This window comes from Corythoichthys intestinalis, chromosome 10 (genome assembly GCF_030265065.1).
Source record: "Corythoichthys intestinalis isolate RoL2023-P3 chromosome 10, ASM3026506v1, whole genome shotgun sequence".
Lineage (NCBI taxonomy): Eukaryota > Metazoa > Chordata > Actinopteri > Syngnathiformes > Syngnathidae > Corythoichthys > Corythoichthys intestinalis.
Genome location: NC_080404.1, coordinates 21,291,416 through 21,313,575, shown reverse-complemented (window position 1 = coordinate 21,313,575; position 22,160 = coordinate 21,291,416). Strand labels below are relative to the sequence as shown.

Sequence of the window (22,160 nt, the reverse complement as noted above, 5' to 3'; positions counted from 1 at the left end):
GAATATTACATTATTGTTTTTTTATTATTATTTATTTTATTCATATATAATATATTGAAGCGTTGACCCTTCAAAGGCATGCAACCTAAGGACGCGTGTCGTATCTACCCATTGTCAAATCTATGAGGAAAATAAGACGGAAGAGAAGAAGACGAATTATCCCCATATAAGAATATTTGGCAAAATATGGCAATCCCAATATTCTTATAACTATTAGATAAGTGTTAAATAAAAAGACATATTGAAGACACACGGACGTACGAACGAACAAAATCCTTTGGAAATCGGTTGACATGTTCCTGTTCTAAAATGGCCGACATACGTTTACATATGTTTAGATAGCTGTGCTACGACTTACATATAAAACGCTAGATGTACTAAGGTTAGACGGCAGCATAAGTAACTGCGGCCATCATACGTCGGAAGACTGCTATGGTGGGACGTAAAATAATCGCCCCCTCCCCAAATAAAATACTCTTAACTAAATGAAATTTTGACCACTTTACAAATGGTTTGATTTATAATAAAATGCATTGACGTGACTATGATTCAGGCTGGATATTGAAAAGTTACATTAAAAAGAAGTATACAGTTGAGTTACTGTATCCCTAACGTTTTTGACAAAACAACTCTTTTGAAAATAGGTTGAAACTTGAGCAATTTTCAGCAATTTCACAGTGCACTATCCGTTGACTATGTTATATTTATCGAACAGAGCAGACGCAAAATGGCTGACAAGTGACGACGCTCGCCCCCTTTAGCTCACCGGCCACATTTAACATCTAGCTTGTTGCCTCCGGGCTGAGTTGGATATAAACGTCATTACGTGATTTGACCACATTGAGAAAGGCAGCAATGTGCCAGTAGGCATCGAGTCTGCCGGAAATCAACAGAAGAAGAAGAAGAAGACGACATCTAGCTTTACCTGTATATGACATCTGCGTGAGCCGTGGACCCTCTGCTTCCGGAGCGAAAAGGACAGTAGGACACCGAGAAAGTATTCGTTTAACCTGAATGAAGGTTCAAATAGTATTTATCTCAATTTCGCACGGAAGGACAGTTGTTTGTAACTGAAATGGCGGTACAGGGGGGACAATTCTTCCAAGAAAAGGTCAGCAGGTTGCTCAGCAAAAAGAATGGAAAACCTGTACTCAAACCCAACAAACCTCTTGTCCTAAGAGATCAAGTGTCCAGCCGCAAACCCAAGAAAGGAGGTAGGGTAGTTGTTAGTTGGCTGTTAATGGTAACCTAATGTGAATCCTCAATGTTACTGTAACGCGTTTTATTGAGATACGACTTAAGCTAAAGTTAATAAAAAAGTAGTTGCGGACCACCCTTGTAAACCTACCCCATTTACATGTCTGCATATGTATATAAACCTGTACAGCATTGTTTTGGTCAACGATAACGAAAATATTTCGTCAGCGGACAATTTTTCGTGACGATGAATTAAAACGTGTCTTGTGAGACGAATGTCAGTTTTTGTCTGACGAGCCGACAACGAAACGAAAATGCGACTGTTTCTGTCATATGTTCACAATGCTTGACATTTTCTTAATATAAGTTTAGTACGTCCACCTGCATCGTACCAGTGTAATAGTGCTTTAGCCTTTAAAGGTCTGTGGTGATTGATCATCATACACCAAATGTAGGGTGACCAAACGGCCTCTTTTGCCCGGACATGTCCACTTTTTACATCATGTCCGGGGCGTCCGGCGGGGTTTTATAAATTAATGGAAATTTTTGGACTAACAATTTGCACAGAATACTATGGTACTGTGCTGCCTGTGACATGTTCCCAAAAAGCCTGGCCAGTTGTTAAGACTTGTGTTCAATACATATATAATCAAACACTCATGTACCTAAAAGTGTAATTAAGTCGAAAATACCGTTATTCTACTTTGGATACAAATTTGCGCATGCGTGTGCAGTCACAGACTGGCTTTATCATGGCGTGAACTGTCAATTATCATTCACAAACAAACCTTCGTGAGTTGTGACAACAGGCGCTCAAAGGCTATCAGTATGTACACTTGTTTAACCTACTTTTCGGCAACTGTTGACCTTTGTCGTAGCTATGTACTGGTTTGATCTGTAAAATCCCGTTTGGTGTTCCATAGTTACGCTGCCGATGATTGTCAACTTTTATAGCGATGTTTGATTTTCGCCTTGGCTATGCTACAATGCTAGCTGTCAGTGAGGTAAGCCACATTATGGGATATGTAGTTTTGATCTGCTGCGTTGAATTGTCAGTTTATTTCAATATTGTTTGCGTGTAATCTACAACACTGAATGAAAACAAAATTGAGTGGGAATAACAATTTGTTTACGACAAATTTAGTGATAGTCTTGAGGCTACGGTTTACATTATTTCCTTGAAAAGAGAAATGAGCTTTTTGTTAAAACTGGGTTTTCTACAGAAGAGGTATTATGTAGAACATTGTTTCCGATTTATTTGTACAGTTAGAATTGAAAAGACAGCTATTATTTTGTTCAAGGATTTGCCAATACAGAAGAGGCGTTATTTTAAATCACTATTTAATTCCAGTGGGTTTCTTTTTTTTTTTTTTTGCATTATTTTAGGAATAACAAAGCCTCTTCGATAACATCTGCGAATTTGAATTTGTGTGTTTGGTTATATAGCTATATATTAGAGCTGAAATGAATACTCCAGTAACTCGAGTTTAAAAACTGATCCGAGTAATTTTATTCCTCTCGAGGAATCGTTTAATTTTTCCAGCTCTAAGCATCACGTTTTTCTCGGACTTTTTTTAATGCGGGACAACGAGCTGACGTGACGTGCGTAGAGGAAGAAGCAATAAAAAAAATAAAAAAAAAACTTACTGTAGCCGACAGCGGTTACAAATTGCGCCGACGTTGCTAAAAACTACGCCTGCATGTTGCTACGTGGTAGGAGGTAGCGTCTGTATGCGTGTCAAAGATATCACATGTACGTAGAACTAGATGCGAAATGACCGACTCGGCGGCGTTAATAAAACAGCCGCCATCTTAAAGCAGTACACTTCTCAGCGCTCATAAATTAGATTAACGTTACTGTCACTCGCCAAAGTAACGTTATCCCTGCGGAGGGCTAGGTTTCTATTCATTATGACTACTGTCGATGCGTGGCTAACTCTTACATACAGGCTTTATTTAATCTGTGAAAACAGCGCTGTAGAGTGATTAGGGTGTAAAATAAAAACTTAATAATGCTAACTGTCAACTTGAGCTCAGTAGTCATTGCTGGATAAAACACCAAGTAGCACTGGTGCCAAATGTGCTCCAATACAGCACATTTATTTTGGACACTGCAAAAACTCAAAATCCTTTCATGACTTACCGTTTAGAATAACTTAAAACTTAACTAGAACCTAAAGCTTGACACAAGTGGAAATTCAATTGAAACACGTGGGAAAAACACCCAACTTTTAAGTGATGTGTGTTACCAAGTGTAATTACATTTTTAGGTAAGAAATATATATATATATATATATATATATTTTTTTTTATAAGATCTAAAAGTTTTTGGAGTGAAAGCAGTTTTTTTTTTTTAAGTCACATTTGAGACGCAATTGTTGGCTGTTTTCAACAATGTACATCGAAAATAAAGTCATTGATTGACTGAAAATGGTTCAATGTTAGATGAAATGTCTTGTTTTGTCATCTATGTTTATACAGGGTGACCCAAAAAAAAGTTTACACTCAGTTGACTGCTTGTTTAAAAGCCATTGAAACATATCTAAATAGGTTTTCATGCTTAAGTGATTCATTAAGGTCACTCAATGCAGCTGGTAATCTCTCGTTTCTACAATTCCTGTGCTTCTGCTGAAAATGAAGAAAACTTTAGCTGTACCTGAATTGCTGCATGCCGGTCTAACACCTACTGAGATTGCAGCAAATCTGAGAATATCCAGATGTGCAGTCTACAAAGTTAAAAAGAAGCTGAAAGATACTGGAACAGCCTCACGAAAACCTGGGTCTGGAAGTGCCCGATCTGTGGGGACCAAAAAGTTGATTGACAAGGGGATATGTGGCCACCCAGAGTCCAGATCTCGATCCCCTGGATTATAGCATATGGGCAACTGTGGAGGACAGTGCCTGTAAGAAGCCACAACCTTCTGTGGCAGCCTTGGAGAGGTCCATTGTTAGATCTTGGGAAAAGATGACAGCATCCTACATAAAGTAGACCTGTCAAGCGTTCCGCAGGCGCCTGGAGGCTGTTGTGACACTTAAGGGAGGACACATTGAAAAATAGTGTACTGTACATGTTCTTTACAATAATGTATAATTTGTGATTAAATTCTAATTCTAAGATGAATAAACATGGCATTTAAGTTGTATTATGGCAGTGTAAACTTTTTTTTGGGTCACCCTGTAATTGCTCTTTACTTAAAAAAAATGTTTTACCCGATTACTCGATTAATCGATAGAATTTTCAGTCGATTACTCGATTACTAAACTATTCAACAGCTGCAGCCCTAATATATAAATATTTTCTAGTAGAACTGAATTTTTCTTTCCAGACGGAGGACGCACACTTTAAATATATTAAAGTGATAAGGCATCTTTGTGTGAACTTCAAGTAAAGTTTCAAGTTTAAGTACAGTGGGGAGAACAAGTATTTGATACACTGCTAATGGGAAAACCCATCTCGAGGCCGGGCCGAGGGTCCTTTTTTGGAAATCAAAATATGCAAAATATGCTCAACCTAACCATATGTAACTTGTAGTGTTAGCATAGCACTCAAATTAGCAATAGCATAAACTTAAGCTTGGCGAGCGTCGTCTTAAACTGCCCCCCCCCATACAGATTGTGGTGTCTAGGTGGATGTAGTTCAAAATAATGTACTGTTTTCCTGGAGAGTGTGTATGACCAGATGACTAGACGAAATGATTGGAAACCTTTATTTATTTTTGGACGAAAACTGCTACGAGCATAATTTGAAATGACTAAAATATGACTAAAATTACAAGGGCTGCCAAAAACAAGACACAGCATATGTGTTAGGTTTTTCTACAAAAAAAAAAAAAAACTAAATATTTGTTGAAATTGAGGAACACTGTTTGAATGTGTGTTTCTCAACAAAGCTGAAATTCTCATAGCAGAATAAAATCTTTGGTATTATATTACACTATAGACTTTGGAAAGTTACAGTGAGGAAAATAAGTATTTGAACACCCTGCGATTTTGTTCTTCCGCTTAGAAATGATGGGTGGGTTTGAAATTTTCATGGTAAGTGCTTGTCCACTGTCAGTGACAATCTAAAGAAAAAAAATCCAGAAATCACAGTGTATGATTTTTTTAACAATTTATTTGTATTTTACTGCTGCATATAAGTATTTGAACACCTGTCTAATAGCTAGAATTGTGAGCCTCAAAGACCTGTTAGTCGCCTTTATAAAGTCCAACAAATAAGTGGAGTGGAGTTGGACTTTTTGAGTCTTGAGTTTTTGACTTGTTTGAGGCAGTTAACTGCATATAAACACCTGTCCACCCCATACAATCAGTAAGACTCAAACTCAAAGAGCTGTCCAAAGACACCCAGAGACAGAATTGTAGACCTCTACAAGGCTGGACAGGGTTACCGGCCAATTGCCAAGCAGCTTGGTGATATAACATCTACTGTTGAAGCAATTATTAGAAAAAGTTAGAAGCTAAACATGACTTTCAATCTCCCTCTGACGAGGGCTCTATGAAAGATCTATGCCATTGGGTCTCAATGATCCTATGGTGAGGAATTAGCAAAGAACTACACAGGAGGAGCTGGTCAATGACCTGAAAGGAGCTGGGACCACCATTTCCAGGGTTACAATAAGACGTCATGGTTTAAAATCATGCATGGCATGCAAGGTTCCCCTGCTTAAACCAGCACATGTCCAGGCCCGTTTGAAGTTTGTCAATGACCATTTGGATGATCCCGAGGAGCCATGGGAGAAAGTCATGCAGTCATATGAAATCAAAATGGAACTTTTTGGTCTTAATTCCACTCATAGTCTTTGGAGGAAGAAGAATGATGAGTACCATCCCAAGAACACCATCCCTACTGTAAAGCATGGGGTTGGTAGCATCATGCTTTAGGTGTGTTTTTCTGCACATGGGACTGGACGACTGTGCTGTATTAAGGAGAAGATGACCAGGGCCATGTATTGTGAGATTTTGGGGAAGAACATCCTCCCTCACAGCATTGAAAATGGGTCATGACTTGGTCTTCAAACATCAATGGCCCGAGCAGACAGCCAAAATAACCAAGGAGTGGCTTTGTAAAAAGCATATCAAGGTTCTGGAGGGGCCTAGCCAGTCTCCAGACTTAAACCCAATAGAAAATCTTTGGAGGAAGCTCAAACTCAGTGTTTTTCCAATGACAGCTCAGAGTCCTGATTCATCTCGAGAAGATCTGTGGAGCAGTGGTGCAAAATATTTGCTGCAGTCGGTGCAAACCTGATGATGATAGGAAATGTTTGACCTCTGTAATTGTCATCAAAGGCTACTGAACCAAGTATTGACATTCATATTCTCAGGTGTTCAAATACTTATTTGCATCTGTGTAACACAAAGTAAATTGTTTAAAAAAATCATACACTGGGATTTCGGGGTTTTTTTTTTTCTTTAGATTGTCTCTCACATTGGACAAGCACCTACCATGAACATTTCAAACCCGCCCGTCATTTCTAAGTGGCAAAATCGCAGGGTGTTCAAGTATTTATTTTCCTCACTGCAAATTTTCCGCATGGATAAAGGTGCCAAATTAACCATTTTTTAAAATGTCAAATGTGTGTCTTTGCTCAACAGTCGAAAGACACTGGAATAGACAGCCAGATCGTAAATTTTGCAATTTCTTTTTTCTCAGAGGCCACCTGTATCACGGAGTTGTCAGTCATGATGACGTGTTGGAAGCAGAACAACTTTGTAGAGAGTCTGTGCTCCAAAGAGATGGATGATTTCTCCTCATGTATTAAAAAGGCCCAGGTATGTGTACATACGTAAGACCTTTGCTACAGCATACAGTTCAAAAATACAATTTCCAGGCAAATATCGGCACGTGAAGGTGGACTTGGTTCTGGAGCAGGAACCGATGAATTTTAATTGAATTCTATTTGAGAAAATCTTTATTTTTATTTCATGGAGAGTTGAATTATACGAGTTGAGATTCCACGCACATTTTTAAAAGTTAAAATTTACAGGTTTCGTACCAGAGATGTCCCGATCCGATCACGTGATCAGAAATCAGAATCGGGGCAGAAGTATCGGGTTTTTAAATTAAAAATTAGGGCTGTCAAAATTATTGCGTTAACGGGCGGTAATTAATTTCTTTAATCACGTTAAAATATTTGACGCAATTAACGCACATGCCCCGCTCAGACAGATTTAAATGACAGTACAGTGAAATGCCCACTTGTTAATTGTTTTATGAAATTTTGCCGCCCTCTGCTGGCGCTTGGGTGCGACTGATTTTATAGGCTTCAGCAGCCATGAGCCTTGTGTAAGTAATTATTGACATCAACAATGGCGGGCTCCTAGTTAATTTTCTTATTGAAAATTTTACAAATTTGATTAAAACGAAAACATTAAGAGGGGTTTTAATATAAAATTTCTATAATTTGTACAAACATTTATCTTTTAAGAACTACAAGTCTTTCTATCCATGGATCGCTTTAACAGAATGTTAATAATGTTAATGCCATCTTGTTGATTTATTGTTATAATAAACAAATACAGTCCTTATGTACCGTATGTTGAATGTATATATCCATCTTGTCTTATCTTTCCATTCCAACAATTTACAGAAATATATGGCATATTTTATTGATGGTTTGAATTGCGATTAATTACGATTAATTAATTTTTAAGATTTAATTAACTCGATTAAAATTTTTAATCGTTTGACAGCCCCATCAAAAATATATGTTTTACTGCTTCATGCTCGTACAGCCTCTCTCCCTCCTGCTGCTTTTCTTGATTGACAGGTTTGTAGCTTTGATCTGGCAAGTGAAGGCTCTGTAGCCCTACGATCAAAGGCACGAATGTGTTAATCATCGTTTAGTCAATCTTCGTTGTCTTTTGGCCGTTTTCGGCAGTGTGAGCATTAAAGCCTGAGTGAATTTGAGTTGACTTACTCATATGAATGTTATGCAGAGTTATTCAAAGTATGGCGTTAAAGGTGATGCGATATAAAATGTGAAAATGTGGGTGCTGGTGCACCTTAATATGAAAAGGCGCACCTGTGCAAAAACTAAGTGTGGAGCCTTGGCAATATACGTAAATATCGCACTGTTCATTTTTTTCAATATCATTCTGACCTAATTTATATTTTATTTACCGTATTGGCCCGAATATAAGACGGCCCTGATTATAAGACGACACTCTTTTTCAAGAATTTTTATACAAAAAATAATTACAGTACATCTGAAACAAATGATTATAACAATATATTTGAGAGAAAAAGCATGTTATTTTGCCTCATTCAAATCTTAATATCTGAACATTTAAATATATAAACTAAAGTGCAATCACATTCGTAAATGAATGGCTTCTGGTCTTTGAAATGTAAATAAACCAATCTATTGTGATAAAACAACAAAATTGCAACAACTGCATTAACCATCAAAGTGAGGTCTAACTGTAACTGCAGTCTGAAAAAAATGTGAATAAGGAAAAACATTGCTATAAAGTAATGCAAACTTGTTAAACTTGAGAGTAGCTGAGATCTGTTATGACAGAACATTACTCCTCAAGTTCAGCATTCGCTAAATTGATATCTGGCGCCATCTCGCGTCCTGAATGGGTATAATGTCTAGACCCTGAATATAAGACGACTCCCACTTTTTCAGTCTTATTTCAATGCAAAAAACACAGTCTTGTATTCGGGCCAATACGGTACGTTTTAAGGGCTAAAAGTAACAAAATAATTCAGAAATAAAATGGCAATGCCAAAAGATACAAAAATATGTACGTTTTATACTCCGCAACACTCCTGGAATAAGTGGAAGAGGAAGTACTGTTAAAAAGTACAGTACTGTTATATGTTTGGCACTTTTGTTCAAATAAAAACAACAAAAAATGTTGTTTTTCCTGGTATCGGCATATGCTCAAAATCCAATGACTCTCACTCGGGTGCAAATATATGCTTTTGGGACATCCCTAGTTCATACTTTTTTTTTTTTAATGTCCAAATTCGAGCAGTGTTTAAGGACTTCCAAGACCAATTTTCCAGCACTTTTAAACAACATGCCAATTTCTTTTTCCGTTAAAAACTCGAGTGATCAGGCGGAAATAAAAAAGGGTGCCTTCTCACAAGTACCAAATTGTTTTACGTCTTGAGAAATTTACTTTGAAATGTGCCAATTCTGACCCCCACTGGGAGTGTGTGGGATTTCATAGCATTGCTCAATAACTAAGCATATTTTAATAAACCCTTGTTTTGCACAACCCAGTATGAACTCGTGACTGCAACAAAAACCTTGCTTCTGTAAACTTCGACTCCTCGTTTTTCGCGGTTAAGGGGGACCAGAACCTGCCGCGATAAGTGAAAAACCGCAAAGCAGCCCACACACACACACAAGTGTTCAGTGTATTTCAGATTTATCGTTAGAAAGAGATATATAAAAGACTTTTTTCACTTTTCCCCCTCCAAAGTACAGTGGGGTAAATAAGTATTTAGTCAGTTCAAGTTCTACCACCTGAAAATATCAGAGGCCTGTAATTGTCCACATGGGCAAACCTCAACCATAAGAGACCGCATGTGGGGGGAAAAAAACAGAAAATAACATTGTTTGATTTTTAAAGAATTTATTTGCAAATCATGGTGGAAAATAAGTATTTGGTCGATACCAAAAGTTCATCTCAATACTTTGTTATGTACCCTTTGTTGGCAATAACAGAGGCCAAACATTTTCTGTAACTCTTCACAAGCTTTTCACACACTGTTGCTGGTACTTTGGCCCAATCCTCCATGCAGATCTCCTGTAGAGCAGTGATGTTTTGGGGCTGTCGTTGGGCAACACGGACTTTCAACTCCCTCCACAGATTTTCTATTGGGTTGAGATCTGGAGACTGGCTAGGCCACTCCAGGACCTTGAAATGCTTCTTACGAAGCCACTCCTTTGTTGCCCTGGCTGTGAGTTTGGGATCATCGTCATGCTGAAAGACCCAGCCACGTCTCATCTTCAATGCCCTTGCTGATGGATGGAAGATTTTCACTCAAAACCTCTCGATACATGGCCCCATTCATTCTTTCCTTTACACAGATCAGTCGTCCTGGTCCCTTTGCAGAAAAACAGCTCCAAAGCATGATGTTTTCACCCCCATGCTTCACAGTGGGTATGGTGTTCTTAGATGCAAATCAGTATTCTTTTTCCTCCAAACACGAGAACCTGTGTTTCTACCAAAAAGTTCTATTTTGGTTTCATCTGACCATAACACATTCTCCCAGTCCTCTTCTGGATCATCCAAATGCTCTTAAGCGAACCGCAAACGGGCCTGGACGTGTACTTTCTTAAGCAGGGGGACACGTCTGGCAGTGCAGGATTTGAGTCCCTGGCGGCACATTGTGTTACTGATAGTAGCCTTTGTTACTGTGGTCCCAGCTCTCTGTAGGCCATTCACTAGGTCCCCCCATGTGGTTCTGGGATTTCTGCTCACAGTTCTTGTCATCATTTTGACGCCACAGGGGGAGATCTTGCATGGAGCCCCAGATCGAGGGAGATTATCAGTGGTCTTGTATGTCTTGCATTGTCTAATAATTGCTCCCACAGTTGATTTCTTTACACCAAGCTTTTGACCTATTGCAGATTCAGTCTTCCCAGCCTGGTGCAGGCCTACAATTTTGTCTCTGGTGTCCTTCGACAGCTCTTTGGTCTTGGTCATAGTGGAGTTTGGAGTGTGACTGACTGAGGTTGTGGACAGGTGTCTTTTATACCGATGAGTTAAAACAGGTGCCATTAATACAGGTAACTAGTGGAGCCTCGTTAGAAGAAGTTAGACCTCATTGACTGCCAGAAATCTTGCTTGTTTGTAGGTGACCAAATACTTATTTTCCGCTCTAATTTGGAAATAAATTCTTTAAAAATCAATGTGATTTTCTGTTTTTTTCCCCACATTCTGTCTCATGGTTGAGGTTTACCCATGTTGACAATTACAGGCCTAATATTTTCAAGTGGGAGAACTTGCACAATTAGTGGTTGACTAAATACTTATTTGCTCCACTGTATTTTTTTTTAAAGTTATATATTTATTAAATGGTTTTTAAGCACTTCAGATGAAATATTCATAAGTTTTGACCATGTTACTGTCCCACCAAATTATTTTTAAACAAGAATAAAGTAGTAGAAAAATGCTTATCTTTTTTAAATGCTTGATTGAGTCCACTCAAATCCGCTCACTTACACACAATGAGTTGCCACAGCAACTGTTTAACAAGTTGAACGATGATTGACGCATGTGGCGCTTTGAAGTTCTTGTCTCTGGCCAGCTCAAACCCAAACATCTGTCAAGCATCGTTAACTTTAATAAGCAACTCCAGTGCACTGCCTTAACGAACAAAGAGCAGGGAGGGAGTACGTGATCGGCTCGGGACAGCTCATGTTTTTGTTTTTTGGGAGAAAAAAAAAAATCCGCGATGGACTGATGGCGCGAATTTTTAGCTCGAAGTAGCAAGGGATCACTGAAGTAGTAGCTTTAGCCCGGTCAGATACTACAGCAAATTGCTGCTTAAATGCTGCGGTGATGAGGAATTGTTTACAGCCTTTGCCCCAGCGCCATCGTGGACACACGGGGGTGATGTTGCCTCTAATGGGTGGCTACGCACAGTTTTCTTGAGCGACTCCATAATAGCACATACGGTAATGTTTTTGTCAGTCAGCCTACTTTCGTCATCACTCCTTCCGCATGGTGGTTAAACCTGTGGCTGTCTCTGCCAGCATCATCCTATCTGTGGACAATCAGAGATCTATTATACCACTTGTCACTGTACAAATACATTAGTGTGACTAGAGTTGTGACACTTTACTGAAATCCTTTTTTTCTCTTGCAGGCTTCGAATAAAACGGACGCTACTCTTCAAGGAGGACGTCTGCAACCGAAACAAGCCAACACACTGTTAAAGAGATATCCTACTCATCGTTTTGAGATCTAGAACATTTTTTTTTTTGCTTTTGGCATTAGTGTAAAATATTTTTTAAAAAAGCAACGCTGCCAAGACTTGTAATAGTTTTCAATCATGCTGCATCCAGTGCTATTTGTCACAATATGCACGTTTCAGAGAAGCTAGTCCACTGACTCCTGAGTGTGTATTGTCCATTAGTACCATAAAATACCATGTACAAATAAGTTATGTAAATGTACATCTTGAATTTCCTGGCAATGTTTTTCACTCTTACTTGTGCACCTAATTTGTTTCAATACAATTTTCTGAAACCATCTATTTTTTTTCTCGTGCACCTATCATTCATCACGTAGTTGTGGTACAAGTGCGCAGCCTAAGGGGTACAAAATCAGTTTTTGGAAAGCAATTTGTAGGTGCGTATAATACACAAATTCGTATTATACAGGGTATATTTTGGTACCTGTAAGATACATTAGCTTACTTCTCAAATCTTTGCTCTGTACAAAAGGTTTTATTTAAAAAGAAAAAAAAACTTTAAAAAGTCACAACAGCTTTTCATAATTATTGACAGTCGGAGAGTCAACCAAATTGTTAGCCGTTACTGGTGATTCTTTTTTTCTTCTGGTCCCTCATCTGCTCAGGGACTCTCTAAGCTTCTCATACACCATCTGGTCCTGCAAAGAAAAGTATATATAAAAAGTAACTGCATGTAGCTTAAACGTTTGTTTGCAAAAAAAAAACGAGCAAAGTTGCAACACAAGGACTTAGGGCGTAGGTTTGCATGGGACAGTAGGGACATAACACTACCAACTTTTCAGGATGCTCATATTGCCCCCACCAACTTTTAAGCAACCTTATTTGCATTATACAATGAGTTCAGTTATACAAGTAATTATGATAGTCTTCCTATATGTTGTAAGAATAGAATTGACCCTACCATTATTAAGTGAATTACAGTACTTTAATTATGTTCAGACTTACATTGACCCCTTTTCACTTGTTGAATGTGCCAGTCCATCCCCCCCTCCCTAACGCACGTTTGATTGGCTGATGACTTGACCCTCCCCACACACACACACCCGTCCCCTTCGAAGACGGGGATATTAGAAGTTTTTGTCTGCCAGCAGCAGCCACTTTCACTAATGCAAAAACGTCAATGTTGTGGAGGTACACACCACTAACTTTGCTACTGAAAGTGCGACCTGCATCAGAGTTGGCATAACATTAATCTGAGCAAATTTTCTCTAATTTCTCAAATTTGAGGAGAAAGCTGCTTTGAGTGAAAATATCCTCCTGGATGTTTTCGACTGTTAATGTCAATTAAACTAAGAAATCCAGTGAACCAATGTTTACCCTGTTCTCTGCAGTTTTAATTTTTTTAATTATGTGGTCTGAAAGCAGCCCAAAGGAGCTTTAATTTTTTTTGTTTTTGTTTTGTTTTTTGAGTTTGGCTGTGCTTTTGTGGACAAAAACGGTAGTGTTTTACCTGAAGGAAGGCTCTATTTGTATGTATTTTGGTTATTCCCTGAAAAAGTTTTAATTTCATTTAATATTTGATATTTCATTAGACAATTTTGAGAGGTATTAAGAGAATTTTTTTATTTTTTTTTTTGCATTCCTGGATATTTAAGAAATGGTTAACAAGTTAGTATTTCTTGTGTACATTAATAAAATTTGTGTTCAAATATTGCAATTTGAATTTGCTCATAAAATCCAGAAATTTATTCTGGAAGTTTTCAAAATGTTTCTTTAGCAGTTTTTGAAAACAACTGTTTGAATCGAACAGTATCACCTGAACCAATACATACAGTTGTGGTCAAAAGTTTACATACACTTGTGAAGAACATAATGTCATGGCTCTCTTGAGTTTCCAGTTATCTCTACAACTCTGATTTTTCTCTGAATGGGGTGATTGGAACAGATACTTCGTCACAAAAAACATTCACGACTTTATTATGGATTAACAGAAAAAGTGATCAAATCTGCTGGGTAAAAAATATACATACAGCAACACAAATTAGCAATTTTGACTTTGGTTCTTCTATGACTTTATTATGGGTGAACAGAAAAAAGTGATCAAATCTGCTGGGTCAAAAATATACATACAGCAGCGCTAATATTTGGTAACATGTCCCTTGGCCATTTTCACTTCAATTAGGCGCTTTTGGTAGCCATCCACAAGCTTCTGGTTGAATCTTTGACCACTCCTCTTGACAAAATTGGTGCAGTTCAGTTAAATTTGATGGCTTTCTGACATGGACTTGTTTCTTCAGCCTTGTCCACAAGTTCTCAATGGGGTTTAAGTCAGGACTTTGGGAAGGCCATTCGAAAACCTTAAATCTAGCCTGATTTAGCCATTCCATTACCACTTTTGATGTGTGTTTGGGGTCATTGTCCTGTTGGAACACCCAACTGCGCCCAAGACCCAAACTTCGGGCTGATGACTTTAGGTTATCTTGAAGAATTTGAAGGTAATCCTCCTTCTTCATTATCCCATTTACTCTGTAAAGCACCAGTTCCATTGTTAGCAAAACAGCCCCACAGCATAATACTACCACCATCGTGCTTGACGGTAGGCATGGTGTACTTGGGGTTAAAGGCCTCACCTTTTCTCCTCCAAACACTTTGCTGGGCATTGTGGCCGAACAGCTCGATTTTTGTTTCGTCTGACCACAGAACTTTCCTCCAGAAGGTCTTTGTCCATGTGATCAGCAGCAAATTTCAGTCGAGCCTTAAGGTGCCGCTTTTGGAGCAAGGGCTTCCTTCTTGCACGGCAGCCTCTCAGTCCATGGAGATGCAAAACACGCTTGACTGTGGACACTGACACCTGTGTTCCAGCAGCTTCTAATTCTTGGCAGATCTGGTTTTTGGTGATTCTCGGTTGAATCTTCACCCTCCTGACCAATTTTCTCTCAGCAGCAGGTGATAGCTTGCGTTTTCTTCTTGATCGTGGCAGTGACAAAACAGTGCCATGCACTTTATACTTACAAACAATTGTTTGCACTGTTGCTCTTGGGACCTGCAGCTGCTTTGACTTTCCCATTGTAGCGTTTAAGGGCGTTTGCATCCAATGAGCCCTATTTAAATGGCCTCAGAGAAGTCAAAATTGCTAATTTGTGTTGCTGTATGTATATTTTTGACCCAGCAGATTTGATCACTTTTTCTGTTAATCCATAATAAAGTCGTGAATGTTTTTTGTGACAAAGAAGTATCTGTTCCAATCACTCTATCGGAGAAAAATCAGAGTTGTAGTAATAACTGGAAACTCAAGAGAGCCATGACATTATGTTCTTCACAAGTGTATGTAAACTTTTGACCACAACTGTATGTGCTGCAAAAACCTACCTCCTTAAAACTGAAGGAAAAAACAAATTCCCTCGTTTTCCGTGTAAATCTACTAGAAATACTGTAAGTGAAATTATTTGCCAGTGCTTCAAGTTTAGATTGCTTAAAATAAGCTTAACAGACTTACAGGCATGCAAACTGGTTAGGGGTGAAAAAGGTGACCAAGTAACATGGACACACGGCATGCGCGGAAAAGTGCAACCAGAGACATCTCGAATTAAACACAGTACATAATAATTTAACATATACAAGTCTAAATCTCTCATCCTGAAATCAGAACATATAAGACGCATTAAGTAGCAAATTATACAAAATCTAAATTATAAAATATACAGTATGTCCCATTTGCATTAAGCAGAGAACAGCTGTACTCCCGTCTCTCACTATTGTCAGTCATTTGTTGTCACGAGACGAGAGTGGCGGTGATAGGTCTAGGTCATCGGACTAGAGCAGGGGTCCCCAACCTTTTTTGCACCACGGACCGGTGTTATTTGGGTCTTTTTTTCACAGACTGGTGTTCTGACAAATTTTGCAACCCATCAAAAATTGCAACGATGTGGTTCTGCGCATGCGCGTAACGTTAAACATAGCCGCAAAATGCGCAAATGCAGCGATTCCAAAGTAAACACTACACAAACTTTCTTGAAAGATAGTTATATTAACTTACGTTTTATCATGGAAGGACTTGTCGAAAAGTTCTCCACAGATACATCCTGCCATGTTAGCTGCACACAAAAACTGCACACCGCTCTCACCTTTAACGACTTCGCCTTGTCGTTAAGCATTAATTAAGAAGCCTGATTCACAAAGATACGATGTTGGAAGTTGCAGCAAGGTTTTCAATGCTCTCGTAGCGATGTCAGGATATTCCGAAATGACTTTAATCCAGAACCTCGGTAGAGTTGTTGTCTCAAATGTACGTTTAATAAGGTCGCCGTCATTTGCGATATCTACAAGTTGATCCTCCTGTTGCACAGACATGCTCGAATAACTCGGTTTATTCACAAACGGGTCACGAATCCACTCCTTCGCCGTTCGTGGGTCTTCGAGGATGTAGGCTCGTCAGGTGCCCTTTTCGCCGTAAAAATATCTCCAAAGACATCTGTTTTCCAGTCATCTTCGCTCGTGTGGGGGCTAATTATTTCCGGGAACAGATGTGCTGCGCCCGCGGCCTAGTAATACGTTATTATCGAGGACAAGCGCACATAGATATATTATATACACAAACAAGATGTACTGCTTGTAGTCCAATCAATGGATACTATCCCGTAGTATTATATCTAGAGTAGACAGGGATATTGGTGTGTTAAGCAGGGGCACAGGGTTAACTCGGCCAGAATGCGGTCGTTATTAAATTATTATTTCTGTGCGGTCCGGTAGCAAATGCGCACCAGAACCGGTCCGCGGCCCGGCAGATGGGGACCCCGGGACTAGAGTGTAGTTTTGAGCATGGACTACGGTTTTGAAGTTAACGGTTTCACTCGCTCGTTAACAGACCACCCGCCCCATTTTCTTTCTCCTCGGATCTACGTGATTCAGAAGAATGACCCATTTTGATTTCAAAACGGCGAAATTTCGCCGAAAGGTGGCAAGTTTGCATGCCTGGACTTATTTTAAGCAAAAAGTTTGTATATTTAATCTTTTTTTTAAAAAACTTGTCAGAAATGTTCTTAATTCAATAATAGATATTGTTCAAAACATTATTTAAAAGCATTTATTTCTTGATTTAGGTGAAAATTGACCAACTTTAGGATGTATGGGCTTAATAAGAACATTCATTCATGGTAATAACTTAAAGTGGAAGAATCCGAGGCATTAATCTGTTAACTAGCCTTTCACACTCAAAACAAGACGGAGAAAATTATTCGACTAGTTATTAAGAAAAATGATCAGATTGAGACGTTATACTTTAAATTTGCAGAGTGAAAGATTTTGCATTGATAATTTAGCCTATCAATAAATTAGGTTCATATTGGTGAGAAATGTAGCCCAGACCCCCGGTCACCCAATCTGTTTTGTCTTATTAATGTCCCTTCCCCAGCAATAAGTTTACATGCAGCTTATGCTGTTATATAGTCCCTTTGGTCAATACTGAGACCAAACCTATGCCCTTGTTGCAACAACTGTTTCAACTGGAGGACATTTAGCCTTGAGAACCAACTTGTAATTTTGATGTCGTACCTGTTTCGATACTGACGGTTTCACTTTCTTGAAAGCATCTTCCACATTTTCTTTGCTCACTCTGATATCAGCAACAGATCCGGAGGAAAATGAGTGACCTTTGTGAAAGAATGAAATCCCGACATGTTTCGTTTGATCCACTTAAAACATGTTACATCTTTACGTAAAATGGAGTAAAGATTCACAAAATAATCTTTCGCAAGCATAAACATGAATTTATATTGAAACTCGAAATGGTATTGAAAATGTACAGTTTACACAAAGACACTGCGACCAGTGGTAGGTAGTAAGACGTTACATTTACTCAGTTACATTTAGATCCGTAACTTTTTTAGAGACATGTACATTTAAATGTAGTTTTAGCTCGCCATACTTTTTACTTGAATAGGTATGTGAAGAAACGCTACTCTGACTCAGCTACTTTGGTCCTTCTTGATATTAGATGACTTGATTTTTTTTTGCCAGCACAGTGTCTCTACCAGTTTCACCAATGAAATGTTTGAACAATAATCAAATGACTCCATTATACTAAGATGTAAAAATACAGTGACATCATGACCACACACAAGTTTGCAGTATTACGTCGGCCTTTTCAATCACGTGGTGCCTTTAAAGCACCTTAAAAAGTATTTAGCATAGAGCCCTGGCATCAACATTACTAAAAAGCGCTAAAATTTCAACCTCTCTTCCAGTATTTGTTTGACACCGATAGACCACGGAAAACTGGAGTTGGTCGTTTCAATTTCATGGTAGGAAATGTTTTCCCCACTAGACACTCATGCTCTTTGGACAGGTGATGTTTCATTTCTGTAAGTTTTTGTAGTCGAAATTTGATATTTTGGCTTAATATTTGGGATTAATTTGCTAGTTATAGTACAATAAAATAACAGTTCATTAAGATGACGTTGTGCTGAGAAAAAATATACCGTTGTTCAGAAAGAAACAACAACATTCTAAGCAATACGTGTTTGTTTTCACTAGGGTTGTTCCGATCGTGTTTTTTTGCTCCCGATCGTTTTAGTTTGAGTATCTGCCGATCCCGATATTTCCCGATCCGATTGCTTTTTTTGTGTGCTCACGATTCAATTCCAATCATTCCCGATAATTTTTCCCGATCATATACATTTTGGCAATGCATTAAGAAAAAAATGAATAAAACTCGGACGAATATATACATTAAACATACAGTACATAAGTACTGTATTTGTGTATTATGACAATAAATCCTAAAGATGGCATTTACATTATTAACATTCTTTCTGTGAGAGGGATCCACGGATAGAAAGACTTGTAATTCTTAAAGGATAAATGTGACTTTGTATATTGTGACTAAATATTGCCATCTAGTGTATTTGTTGAGGTTTTAGTAAATGATACTGCAGCCATTTAACTTCTGCCCATATGCATGATGGGAAGTGCAACCATAACTGTGCGTAGGGGCACCAATTGATATATCTTCTCTGCGTTGGGAAAGAACATAGGGTGTTAATAAAATGATCAACTACTACCTTTCTTCCCCACATTGCCTCCCACGTTCCAAAGGGTGTCAAAATTCTCTCTACTCATTATACGCTGCCTTTTAGCGCTATCTATAGGTAAAACGGCGTCTTTACAGATTGAACGCGACAATGCGTGAGTGGGTCGTGCAGCACATGCGTTAATTATTTAACTTGATTAAAAAAAATGAATTACCGCCGTTAACGCAAAAAATTTGATTGCCCTACTTTAAGCCAAAACTACTCTGGATGAGTGTAAGACATTTTGTCTGTAACATTAAATACAATTAGAAAACAATTTAAATAAAAAATATATAAGTATTAAAAAAAAGGCATGTCCGATATTTTTTTTGCCGATTCCGATACTTTGAAAATGATGTGATTGGACCCGATCGATCGGGAAATCTTTGGTTTTCACCATATACTTTTTACCTGTACTTGAGTCAGTTTTTTTGGATGACTACTTCTATTTTTGTAATATTATTTGGAAGTCAAGCTCAAGTAAGGCTACTTGAGTACCGTAAGCTTTTTGGCTACTTACCTGGAATAAAGAAATGAATAAAAATGAGGGGAGAAAAGTTTTGAATGTCTACATTTATTAAACGCTTCTTTTTATTTGCTTTTGTTTTGATACGATTGTTTGGTATGTTGATAAATGAGCAACTTTGTCAATTTTTTTTAACATAGACAAAGGTAGCACTGTATTTATAATAATTGCAAAATAACAACTTGATTGCGCTTGATGGATATTTGAGATTAGTTTATTTAGCTCATAGCTGCCATTTCAATGTTTTCTAGTTCAGTATAACATGAAGTAGGCAAAACAATTTTGCATCTGTCCAAACAGACTACTGCCAGGCTTCCTTTACCATTTCGCAGCTCAAGGTCTTGAAAAACAATGTCAGTTTTCTCCAAACATAACCTGAGCAGAAGAGGATGTTTTGTATGGACATTGTATTACTGCATTGCATCAATATGACATCGCTTTCACGTGAAATTGCGGCAGTTGTGCGAACGCAAATGCGTAATGGGGCGTTTTCTGTTGATTCAGTCGGGGTGTCTTTGTGTAAACAGTCCCTTAATTAAAACAAACTTTGAAGAAGCTAATATGACAAAAAAAGAATTGACATGACTGAATTTACCGGAATAAGATGGTTCTGTAGACCGGGATTTCAGGTAAGCCTTCAGAGCATTAACTGACGCTTCCCTCATTAATGCAGTCAGGTCAGCACCGCTGTATCAAACAGATATTAGGATAAATTAACAGAACAGGTAGATAAGTTTATTCAGGATGTGTACAAGTGGGTAGAATGGCACAGGTATTCTTGTTAATATTCTTCAGTATGGAAAACCGTGTCGGGAGACAAACAAACAGCCATATGTCAATTTACGTCTTACGAAACGACGAGATGAAAACGTGCCATAGTTTCCGTCACATGTTCACAATGTGTGACAACTTCATATTGTTCATGTGGTACATGTTACTCATGTGAGATGTGTTTCATTTCCCCCACACCCTCACCAGTGTTATGATGCGCTTCAAGCTAGGCTGTGCTACATCTTGCTTGTATTGAAACTAGGGCTGTCAAACGAGTTAATTACAGCTTAAAAATTAATTAATCGTAATCGCAATCAAATTGTTGATGTCAATAATTACTTACACAATGCTCATGGATGCTGAAACCTATAAAATCAGTCGCACCCAAGCGCCAGCAGAGGGCGGCAAAACTCCATAAAACACAACAAGTGAGCGTTTCACTGTGTACTGTCATTTAAATCTCTCTGAGCGGGGCATCTGCGTTAATTGCGTCAAATATTTTAACGTGATTAATTTTTAAAAATTATTTAACGCCCGTTAACGCGATAATTTTGACAGCCCTAATTGAAACACAAGGTAAGATTTGCTATCTTGGCAAGCGAGAATACGCAATGTGTCTTTAGCCTTTAAAGGTCTGTGCTAAGTGATCAGTCATCACACACTAAATGCACTAAATCTAACTCGTAGCGTTAGCATAACACTCGTGTTAGCATTTAGCATGGCGAGCGTTGTCTTTTTTTTTTTTTTAATAGTCGGTGGCGTCCAAGTGGGTTTAATTAATTGAAAATAATGTACTTTTTTGCCTCTGTGTATTATCATCACAAAGTTTGCGTTGTCCTTGTAGATGCTACAATATGTGCTTGTCTGTCATTGTTCATTCGAAATTGTTGGAAACACTTATATAGTTTTGGACTAACACTTTAATGTTACAGAGAAAACATTTTTAGTAATAGTCAACTAAAACTACATAAGGACAAATACATTTTGAAATTATAAGAATATGACTAACCGTAAGACAAATAAGTACTACTAAACGACTAAGATGAAAATTAATAGTGCTGCCAAATACATGACTGTTTTTATCTCTTTTTGTGGTTTTGTGTAATACCTTTTGAGGCATAACACATGTTTTGTTTAAGAGGGAAGCTGAGATTTGTATTATAGACTTACGTGAAGCAATCACAGCGTTCGTCATATGCAATCTCTTCCAGACTAACGTCTTGCTCCAGCGGAGGCTTGGTTCCATTCTACGATTGGATGAAAAGATTATTCAGTATTGTCGGACATTCTCGAGTAGAAGTTTGTGTCCATCAATGGATGGCTCTGTGCTTATGTTGGATGAGGTCGTGGGGCAGCAGCTTTAGCAGGAATGCCCAGACACTTTGTCCAACTCTTTCAGGTTAAGTAAGATCAGATCAGAGTTAATGCTAAATAACTTATAATAGAAAATAACTGACCTTGGTTAAGTATTAAAAAATATATATTTATTTGAAATGAATTATCCAAACCAGATTAAGGCTATACACAGTAGATAAGGCATTTGGCACCTATGTAATAAAAGCTGATACATGGAAATTAAAAATATGTTGTTTTAGTTGAAATATCTAATATTCAAATTTGGTCCAATCAGCCAAACTGCAACTTACATACTATAGAGCTGTTCATGCAGATATATGGAAACTTTGTAATCATGCTTCAAAATTCTATAATTTTAACGTAC

General features: G+C 38.1%; 2 protein-coding genes across 5 annotated transcripts in view; one reads left to right on the top strand and one right to left on the bottom strand.

The window, feature by feature from the left end:
* The first annotated feature begins 868 nt into the window (after window positions 1–868).
* On the top strand, window positions 869–13,623 carry chchd1 (coiled-coil-helix-coiled-coil-helix domain containing 1). Its single transcript, XM_057847438.1, has 3 exons — window positions 869–1,214; window positions 6,848–6,966; window positions 12,029–13,623. The coding sequence occupies exons 1-3, from the start codon at window positions 1,076–1,078 to the stop codon at window positions 12,128–12,130; spliced, it is 360 nt and encodes a 119-aa protein (XP_057703421.1). The 5' UTR covers window positions 869–1,075; the 3' UTR covers window positions 12,131–13,623.
* Window positions 12,573–22,160, bottom strand: part of nvl (nuclear VCP like) — a 38,040-nt gene continuing 28,452 nt past the window's right edge. For 3 of the 4 annotated variants that reach the window (XM_057847415.1, XM_057847414.1, XM_057847416.1), the window contains 4 exons: window positions 21,611–21,687; window positions 20,265–20,356; window positions 17,627–17,724; window positions 12,574–12,774 (listed from right to left, as the gene is read on the bottom strand). In XM_057847415.1, the coding sequence (XP_057703398.1) occupies window positions 12,730–12,774; window positions 17,627–17,724; window positions 20,265–20,356; window positions 21,611–21,687 (312 nt within the window). In that variant the 3' untranslated portion in view covers window positions 12,574–12,729. Of the gene's footprint in view, window positions 12,775–17,626; window positions 17,725–20,264; window positions 20,357–21,610; window positions 21,688–22,160 lie in introns of all 4 variants that reach the window. The other variant, XM_057847417.1, reaches the window with a different exon arrangement.